This window comes from Pundamilia nyererei, unplaced genomic scaffold (assembly GCF_000239375.1).
Source record: "Pundamilia nyererei isolate P.nyererei 1_Seehausen unplaced genomic scaffold, PunNye1.0 scaffold00238, whole genome shotgun sequence".
Classification (NCBI taxonomy): Eukaryota; Metazoa; Chordata; class Actinopteri; order Cichliformes; family Cichlidae; genus Pundamilia; species Pundamilia nyererei.
In genome coordinates, this window is record NW_005187639.1 from 142043 (window position 1) to 152556 (window position 10514).

Genomic DNA, 10514 nt, shown 5'->3' on the forward strand with positions numbered 1-10514 from the left:
GTGTGTGTGTGTGTGTGTGTGTGTGTGTGTGCGTGTGTGTGTGGTTTCACTTCATGTGGTTTGAAAGGCCACCTTAAAGACTCATTAGAGCTGGAGCTGCGTCTCTCAGGCGGGCGGATGTGTGAGTGTTTGCAGGTGATTAAAGCTGATTTAAGAGATGACGACACTGAAGCCGGCGCTTCACAGAGCAGAAGAAGAACTAAAGGAAAGTCAGTATGCCTGACACAAAGGGTTAAGATGAAACATGAACGATCTCGAGTGCTTGGATGGAGACGTGGTCGTGCGATGGCGCGCATCAAAGCTTCTTTGCTTTACTGCGAGCGTGTCTGAAGGAGCTTGCGGCTCCTAACATGCCGACCCGGGAAACGCTCACGCGTCCCTTTAAAGGAGAGTCAGAGCTGCTCACACACGAAACATCGTCTGTCCTCCTCAGACGCTTCAGTGTGATGACTTCTGCGTGCTTCTGCAATTCGCTGAGGAACAGTTTCAGACTTTTACTGCTGGATGAGCCCTCCACCCACATTAGTGTTTGACCCGTCTTCTTCTGCTGCGTCTCAGCTTCTGGACCAAATCCTGACGTGTGGAGTTGCAGTCCCACCGTATCAGAGCTCCAAGCTGATCTCACTGCGACGTCCTCACAGACCAACACCTTCCAACCATCCAGGAGCAGCTTGGAGTGCTTCTAGCAGGATGTAGCGCCACTGAGCGAAGGTGATCGCGACATCGACAGTCTGGAGACATGTTCAGGAAACTCCACACCTTCACCCCATCCAGACTCTGTCATCAGTCCTTAACGCTCAAACTCAGCATCATAACTGATGAAGGTAACTCTGTCAGTGGACTCAGGCTAGCTCAGGTGTATGGACAGGTGTCTGCAGCAGGAGGCAGAACAGGTGAGGATGAGTTCAGCTTCTGATTCTGCTGGAGCAGGTGGCAGAGTTTTTCCCAGAGGCAGGGAAACGATGGAGGGCGTTCCTCTTTCCACAGGAAAACTCCAGCTCGGGATTACAGGTGAGTTTCTTCAAAGTGATGGCAGAGAGACATCGACGAGCATCAGAGAGTCCGATTGCACAACGAAAACAGCGAAAGCTCGAGCTGGTGCTTAAATACAGGAGGGTAATGACCTGATAATGAACAGGTGTGTCGGCGCAGGACCTCCCCACATACACCTGAGCAGTGGACAGGAAAACCGGGAGGGAACCCGGACCATGACAGCCATGTTATGTTGTAGTCTTACGGTGTGTTCACACCGAACGCGATGGACGCAAACAAAACGCCCCAAACGCCCCTAATTTGACGCGTGCACATTCGCGTCTCAACGCGTGTCCAAGAAAAATCCATCGCACGTCAAAATATTTTGACGCGCGTCAAGCGGAAATGTGGGAGGAAGTTGTGCCAGACCGATATCTTTGCTAGATGGCAGCTGTCGAGCTAGCGCTTGAAGAGAGCGTCTCCCTTCTCTATTTACTGTGGAGAGCAGAGCAGCGGCGTAAAAGACGTCCTCGCCATACCTGGGTCCATCAGGTCCTCCAGAAGCGTGAGCATTTTGGTGATAATAATATTGATACCTGCGCTAATATATGCTAAACCATCCAGTTATACACTGCTAACATGGATGTGCTATGCTAACAGTGAATGCTGTCGGTGTTTACTGAAAGCAAACTGTGGTACAGAGACGACTGTTTATAATATTTCTAGTGATACTCAGAAGGTCTCATCAAGCCCCGATTTAATTCGATTTATGCTGTTATCAGTGTTTGAATGACAGCATGGCTGTGGTGTCACATCAATGTATGCGCTCGGTGTTTGCTGATATCAAACTGTAGCATTAGCACCACTGAGTTAACCTTTGTAGTGATACTCACTCCTTTTTATTTAGACCTGGTTTGATTCTGGGATAGTTGAATATTTGTATATAATCCCTGCAGCTGTCAGACTCTATAGCAGGGGTCAGCATCCTTTATTAAAACAGAGTTAGATAAAACTGAACAGTTTGGTTCATCTCTAGTTACATGGTTCTATCTTGATAAGCTGTCTTATCACAGATTAATTTTTCAAAAATATTAATGATTTAAGCAAGGAAAGGGCTACATGTCAACCTACAACTCTTTATTTCTATTAATGTCTCACTTCATTCCTACCTGATTGACATGTTTAGGAATTATGAGTGATTGGCTCACTGTAGTTGTGAAAGTTGCTACCAATCAAATTATGATATGTTAAAGTTAAAATAAAACACAACTGTTTTAGATATGATCTAATATACATTTTGTAATTATCCTTATAATTACAAAATGTTTTATGTAAGATTTAAGTTTTCTGATTTAAATCTGACATCACCAAAGTGTTTTGGAATTTGAATAATGTATTTTGTAACTGCAGTACACATAATACTGATTTTGAACAATTTTCTCCAGGTTCCTTGTCACCGCGGACTCCTTCAGCACCAAGCGTTCAGTTACAGAGTCGGTGTGTCCACGGTGACCCAGATCACCCCCAGGCAGCGACGGCCATCTGGGACTGTCTAGTGGACGACTTCATGGCTGTGCCTTCACCTGGCTGAGGAGGAAATGCTCCATTGGAGACTGGTGTGGCTCCAGCTCCACCACCGATGGATCGTCCTGGGACCCGTCCCTCATCTGCCTCGGAGCCGTCCTCCTCTGTGGGCCTGTAAAACAGCACAAAACACAAAGAAATGAGAAGGCTGCTACTAGATTTTAATTTCAACATTGGAAAAAAACAAAGACAGGATATAATCAGATTAGATGTAGATATTTAGTAAAGGTGATCACAGGCAATCCCACCGACTAAAAAGGTATCAGTGCTTGCTGTACATACCTGTGGGTGCAGCAGCAGGAGCTCAGGGACTGGGCAGCCAGGAGAAGCAACAGGGGATGCTCTGCTTCAGAATCAGTTGGTTCTATCAATACAGTATTAAATGTTAACAGGTTGAATATAATAATCATAGAGTAGACAGTGGTCCCTCATTATTGCAGCAGGGGTTCTCAGAATAACTAGCCCCTGGCCACGCACTTTATAACCTTTGTAGATTGCAAAACGTAAAAGTATTATTATGCCGCCGTTTGTCTTCATCTGCCTGCCACTTTCGTGCGCCTTTTTCCCTCACGGTGCAGGTGTCTATTTCCGAATGAGGCTCATAGTTATGGGTGTTTTTGTGCTGTTTTTTCTATTGGACGTGATGGTTATCAAAACCAAACGTGATAAATTTGGCAAGCGCAGGAGACACGACACGGAGCAGATTTGTCAATCAGGCTGCAGAATGCAATGCTGTACGGTGCAGAAAAAAGAAAAAAAAAAGAGGCAGTGACGGATGAACAGCGGGACCACTGTGTGCTGTTTATTAATAAACAATAAAATATATTCTTAAATGACAACATGCCTAAAAGCAGAACGGTATTTGTACATCAGTGGGAAAATAGCGGTGGCTTGCTAGCTTTTGTGCGGCTTCCCCGGGTCAGTAAAGACTTTCAAAAGAGAAATGAATGAACTTACCAGGTTGCCCGAGCTCTTCACATATCTTCCTCCAAGCTCGGTCCTTTATATTCCTGTCTCGGTACAGAAAGCAGCTGGTGTCGTACAGCTCCGAGTTGTTTGCTACAGCGTTGATTAGCCTTCCTTCTATTGAAGAATGAAGGGCTTTGGCTGGATCTGCCCCTTTGACCTAGGTCACAGCCACGTCACCAGGCTCCTGATTGGTTGTCGCGGCGCGATTTGACGCTGGAGTTCAGATTTTTCCAACTCGAGCGGTGGACGCGTAACGCGTGTATGCACAAAATGCAACACAAAAACTCACGCGCGTGGTTTTATTCGCGAGTCAAACGCACCAGACGCGCTACACTGACGCGCGTTTCAGGCGTTTTCGCGTTTTCGCGACGCAAATCTGCTTCCGAATTTTCGCGGGACCCGCAATCGCGTGTCATCGCTCCTTTCCATTGACTTTACATGTAAACCTGACGCTCTATTCGCGTCCATCGCGTTCGGTGTGAACACACCGTTAGTGAAAGAAGGTGTTTATTTCACCCAAACCAGTCCCAGTTTCCCTCTGTGGTCAGTGGTCCACCTGCAGTGGCTCCATGAGCTCCAGGCGGGCCTCTCCACGCAAGTTGAGCATCACTGTGTCAGTGTAAGAGAGGCCCAATGAGAAAAAGATGGCCAACATGTTTACTGTCGTTCTAATTGCATCTGCTGTAATTACCCCTCTGCACGGTTTGACTGACACTCACCACCAGGGGGCGACGCATGTTCTTAATTGTTTCCTGCTTAATTGTGACGTTAAATGTACAAATGTGTACACAAAGACTTACCTGGTTGAATAACGGCTATAATCACTGCGCCCTCATGTGGTCATATGGCCTATTTGCAGTTTTTCTCCAACAAAACACAGCGATGTTTCTTCACATGGTGATAACTTTATTTTAAAATCAACCAGACAAAGAGGGAGAAGCTAGTCTCTGTGTGATCACGGACGCTGCGTCCTCCAAGCTGCACCGTTAGTGCTGGACCATATCTCCAGGTTTAGGAGCAACATGTGGCACCATGAGTTTCCAGGAAGCTCTTTCTGATTTCAGAACGATGAACGAGCCTCACTGAGCTACGCACAGTCGGCCTGAAAGCAACAGTCTCGCTAACAGTGTTGCTAATACCAACTTCATAACGAGCACGTGTTCTTGTTTCAGCACGTGATATCTTTGTGTTATTTAATATAATCAACATTTGCATAAAGTCTATTTCATTCTAACTTCCATGGGCCATCTGGCTCTCACATGAGCTGTGTCCCAAAACGTAGACCGCATCCTTCAGAGGACCCGGCCTTCACGGTCTTTGAAGGACCCGGCCCACGTAGACCGAGAAGGCCGGAAGTGCGAGGCTGTGAAATGGGACGGTCCAGCCTTCTGATCTGCGTCACCGCTGTCTTAGGTGGAGTTTAATAAACCCAGCCGTCTGCTCCTTGCTATCTAAAATATAACAGGACACTGGAGTAAACTCTCGACCGTCTCACACTTCTGTTTTATCAGTTTCCTGTCTGATGTTTATTCAGCTGTGTGAAAACCCCGGAGGAACACACCCGATGGATCAATAAAGTTTAATCTAATCTAATAACTTTGATCTCAGCCAAACAGATTTACTCCGGAATAAATAAAACACTGACAAAAGCTTCAGCTGCTTCAGCTGTTACACAAGCACCATCCATCCAGCCAGGAGACAGGTTCTGCAGAGCGCCAAGGTTTCCTGCCTGGTGCCTCTGAGAGAGTTCATCCAGTAATAATCAGTTTTGAGTCATTAGCATGAATTTATATGGAATGTAAATGAAAAACACGGGAACTCTTAGGTTTACGGCCTCCCCCCCCCCCAGCATGCCTGATGTCCCCCATGCCCCGTAGCTGCCCTGTCATTATCTCCAGCCCTGCATCTAAAACTCGCAGCTGCCTGAAAGGAGGGACCGGACGTCTGTACCCAGCGATGGGTGATTTGGAAAATGATCGTCAGTGACGTGGAAACAGCAGCAGCCTTGACGATGTGACTCGTGCACACGCTCATATCTGCATCCTTTCATCTGTTTGGGTGAATAATAAGTCGTGTTTGTGCTCACGGGTGGAGAGCGTTCTATGAAGCATTTCATGCAGCAGTGTAAACACAGGGGTGTGTGTGGATGGAGATGTGTGTGCACGATAAGCTCTGCAGCCTGCAGGTTGTTCCAGGGCTTCAATAAAAGGACAGCAGATGCTCATAATTACACTCACTCAGGTCTGTGTTTCTGTCTTTATGAGGACCCTCACTGACATAATCCAGTACCAGACCTTTTATCCATCATGATTAAAAACGTCTAACTCTGACCCCGATTCGAACTTGAAACCCTAAAACTAACCCCAAGCCTCTAAGGGCAAAACGTTAGAGCTGATGTCCTCATAAAGGCTCAAATTTACACAGGTCCCCAGAAACATAGGGAAACAAACGTACAGAGGTCTGCAGGTGTGTCAGTTGCCTGTGTGTAAATATGTGTGTATGTCTCCATGTTGTCTGTTTTTGTCATTGTCAGAACAGAAAGGGAGGAAACATTCACCTCCTCACGTACTCCTCTTCCACCCTCCCTCCTCTCCTTACCTCCTCTCTCCTCTTGTCCTCTGATCTCTCCTCCCCTCAGGTTGGGTATATATCTGATCCATCAGCAGCTGAAGAGAAAACCAGCGTCCAGCAGCAGGTAGGACCCGCACGTCCGTTTATTGGTGCTTTCATTCAAGTTTGACTCTTTTATAGATTAGAGGTTTTATCACATTATTTTAATGCTTTGTTTCATTGGAACTGTTATTGTTTTATCCTTTATTTCTTTTTATTGATTTGTTTACATTTGGGGTGGGTAGATTAAAACAATTATAAATAGTACAGCATTAACAATTTTCATTTATCCTTATGTTTAGTTTTAAAGTCACCTCCAGTTTTTCTAGATTTAATATCTCGTATTTTTCTTATTCTCTTTGTCATTATTTAACTTTTTATTTTAATCTTTCTTGGTTTCATTTATTTAGAGTATTTTTATTATTCATTAAAATTTCACAGAATTGAATTTATTTTACTTAATACTAAAATTGGCTTTCATGACTGTTTTTTAAAAATATTTTTTATCTGTAATTCATCTATTTATTGGACATAAATGAGATATTTTTGTCTAATTAAATTTTGTTTAAATTAAACGTTACTTTAAGGTTTGTTTGATGTTATTGTTGTGTATTTTCATTTTTATTTATATTCTCACTTTCTATTATGAAATACAAAGATTTTTTAAATAATAATTTGACTGATTATCAGGATCTGGTTGTTCTAATTTTGGCTTCTTGATTGGACTCTTATATAAAACAAAACATCAGTAGATGCATCAGTGTGTTCAGCCGGTCTCTCTCTGCATTAAACAAACGATTCAGAGGCAAAATTACATTTCAGATCAGTTTCCATCAAACAGGAGAGAGCGAGGCGTGTGTGTGTGTGTGTGTGTGTCTGCGTGTGTGTGTTACTGAGGCAGGAAACGGCCTCTGAAACAAGCAGCAGTCACGGTGCTAACACTATGACGTGCTGAAAAGTTTGTTTTGTAAGGACGCCGTGAAGAAATCATCTGAAAGGATCTTTTTAATAACTCGGATAAATCTGCTGCAAATACATGTTTGATGATTTTGTGTTTGTTGTTATTTGTTTGAATAATTTAGAATCTTTACTTGAGACTTGATTTAGACTTTAGTCTCACATTTAAACCCCTGACTTGTATTGGTAAATGGTAAATGGCCTGCATTTGTATAGCGCTTTTCTAGTCCATAGGACCCCAAAGCACTTTACACTACATTCAGTCATTCACACACACATTCACACACTGGTGATGGCAAGCTACATTGTAGCCACAGCCACCCTGGGGCGCACTGACAGAGGCGAGGCTGCCGGACACTGGCGCCACCGGGCCCTCTGACCACCACCAGTAGGCAAACATGGGGTTAGTATCTTGCCCAAGGTTATTTGACATGCAGCCAGGATGCAGCCTGGGATCGAACCACCGACCTTCTGATTAGTGGCTGACCTGCTCTGCCACCTGAGCTACAGCCACCCCATATTGGGGTTACTGGGATCATTGGGAGTTACTGGAGGTTACTGGAGGTTATTGGAGGTTATTGGGGATTGTTGGGAGTTACTGGTGGGTGTTGGAGGTTACTGGGGTCATTGGGAGTTACTCGGGGTTGGTCTCTATGTGGATTACTCGTTAGTCTTTACTTGGGTGTTGACTTGCTGCGTGTCTCAGTTCAGGGAACACATGTTGTGTTTGGGAGCGTCCTCTTGTTGAAGCCTAGACTCTCTGACAGGCACATGTGGATACTGTGTGTTTCTTGTGTCATTAAGTTGACCTTTTGCTGCTCTTACCTGTGTTCAGCTGTAGCTTTGATAGAGGTGCTCGTGCTTGATAATCAGGGCACCAGAATGCTGTTCTTGCTCTGTGGGTTAAATCACAGCAAACATTTCTGGCACAACTTCTCCTACTTCCAAGGTGCATGAAGAGGATTTATTTTTTATGTTTTTATTCTAATTTTATCAGTTAAATTATTCTCGCATGAGTAATGTTTATTTAATTAATTTTATTTATTTTTTCAGCCAAAGAAGGAGTAGCATTCTAGACATCTCATCTTAAGTCTACATTTTAGAGACATAAATTAGGACCTTTTAACTAATGTGTTCCCATGTGATGATGTCCTCTTGTTTTTAATTCCTCTGCTGGACCAACCTCCTTTTATTATCAAACTCTGCCCTTTGTCCATTTTGTTTTGTATATTCATAGTGTTCTTCTTGTGTATTTCACACATGTGTTATTTTGAGATAGGTGGGGGTTATGTCGTCCCCCCCCCCGTCCTCATCATTAATGATGTAGTCCAGTATTTACTTGGGTGACTTAACCAATTAACCAGTACCTACCTGCTGGTCTATGAAGTTTTGATTGGTTATTCTGAATCTTTTTCTGTTTCCTGTCTTGTGTTTAAGCATTTTTTACAATGTTGTGCTATGACCCTGATGAAGGCCACGAGCCGAAACGCGTTGGTCAATTGTTAAAGTTGTTCATCTTAAGTGTTGCTGGAGTTCCTGCCTTGCTTGCTCTGTGGGTTTTGGTCCTGTTGGTGTAAAGGTTTGACAGCTTGTTGAAGATGCTATACTTTGGTGTCAAGCTGTGTTTTATGTGCAGCATATTTTAAAAGACTCTCATTAAGAACTGTACTGCTCACAGAGGAATGAGTACACTTGTTAGTAGATAAAAGTTTCTTTCATCTCGTCACCACAACAGGCGCATCACGTGTGACTTGGCAGATGAACTTCCTGTTGTAGCCCCAGAGGAATTTGTGTCCTGGGATCAAACCTGGGAGCTTCTGCTTATTAGGATAATGAGTAAAGCACTATGGAGCTGCCTCATGTTTTAGTAGGTACCTTCATATAATTGGCACATTAGATTAGTTAAATGGAGAGGACTGACAGGCTGTTGATGTTCAAGCTGCACAGATCCCGACAGTGCAGACAAACCTCCACGTCTGTGGTCTGCAGGCTCAGGCTGATAATAACAGCAGGTTCTGCTGTTTTATTAAAGATTAAATGTGATATGAAGCAGCTCCCAGTCTCTGTGCAGCTGCTCTTATTGCTTCAGGTCCTTCAGGTCTCGCTGCAGAAACATGTGTTTGCATAACGACTGAGAAAAGCAGCTGTTCTCCGGACTCTGGACAATACTCGACTAAACGCACAGTTATCGTCTATAAATAAAGCTTTTCGCAAATATTTAAATAAGTTGGTTTGAGTCATGTTTGCTTTTTCTTACTGTGGAGTTTGACTCTGGTGCATGTTTGTCTTAATTTGGTGGAGCTACATGTTTTATGAACGGTGGTTTTGGTTGATCTTGAGGAGACTGACGGATGACCGGCATGTGTCTTTGCAGACATGGCGTTGCTCCATCAGAGTCGAGGCTCACCCAGACTCGTCCTGGTGGTGGTTTGTGTCGCTCTGCTGCTCGACAATATGCTGCTCACTGTGGTCGGTGAGTAACCGGCGCACACTCCACGAAACGACGCATCACAAAGACCAAATACCAGATTGTAAAAAATCTCTTTATACCACACCACGGGGACTCTTATAGTTCGAACTCCAGCCCTGTGTTTAGCCTGTCTTTGTTTACATTTCGCTGAACTATCTTCATAAAAACTGTCTTCAAATGTCATTGTTCCTGCAGTTTAGTCACAGATTTGTGTGCATCGATCGCTGGTGTGGTAGGACTTGACTTAAGCGGCCAAAGAAGTGCAGGAGACTGATGCTGTCCAGCGTAGCGAGTGATTTATTCACCATTTTGTGACCCAAACAATATTTACAAAGAAATAAAAAACAAACTCAACTCTATAATTAACTCAGTTCACATAAACATAACTGAATCTAAATCAGCAGAAATTAAGGTCAGACTGCACACAGCTACACTGACCTGAACCTTTCTAACACTCGAGTTCTTCTGCTTAAATCGTCCACTTAACCAAACACTTTCTCCTCTGGACTATTTCACTCAGTAGGTAAGATGAACATGATCATATTCAAACTTCTACTGCTCCTCTTTACTGGCAACATAAACTCTGTGGTGGAATCAATACATATCACAACAATAAATCTATTCCTCCATAAACCCTCTAAAATCAACTTTATTAAATTATAAGAGTTCTTCCCCTTCTGCACTTGGTCTCCTCCTGTGACCTCAGATGAACCCAGAAGCTATAAAGCAGGAAGTAAAACTACATTTCCTCCTTTTGTTTCTGGAAGACATGTAGGTAAGGTGAGGTTAAACAATACAAATTAACAGTTGAAATAAAGAACATGTTAACTTAACAAACTTGTAGGGATTGATTTAAACCAAGATGTTATATAATCTGTAAAAGTCCAAAACATAAAAACAAGATGGCGCGGCCACGTCCAGACGCCTTCCTGACCGCTCCGCTCCGACTATC

The 10514-nt window shown here is 43.7% G+C and overlaps 1 protein-coding gene across 2 annotated transcripts in view; it reads left to right on the plus strand.

Moving 5' to 3' along the window:
• slc18a1 (solute carrier family 18 member A1) overlaps nt 1–10514 on the plus strand; it is a 22758-nt gene that overhangs the window by 260 nt on the left and 11984 nt on the right. Inside the window, exons 2-4 of one of the 2 annotated variants that reach the window (XM_005749154.1) lie at nt 2418–2662; nt 6164–6220; nt 9467–9565. In XM_005749154.1, coding sequence (XP_005749211.1) covers nt 9469–9565 — 97 coding nt within the window. In that variant the 5' untranslated portion in view covers nt 2418–2662; nt 6164–6220; nt 9467–9468. Of the gene's footprint in view, nt 1–2417; nt 2663–5383; nt 5584–6163; nt 6221–9466; nt 9566–10514 lie in introns of those variants that run through there. The other variant, XM_005749155.2, reaches the window with a different exon arrangement.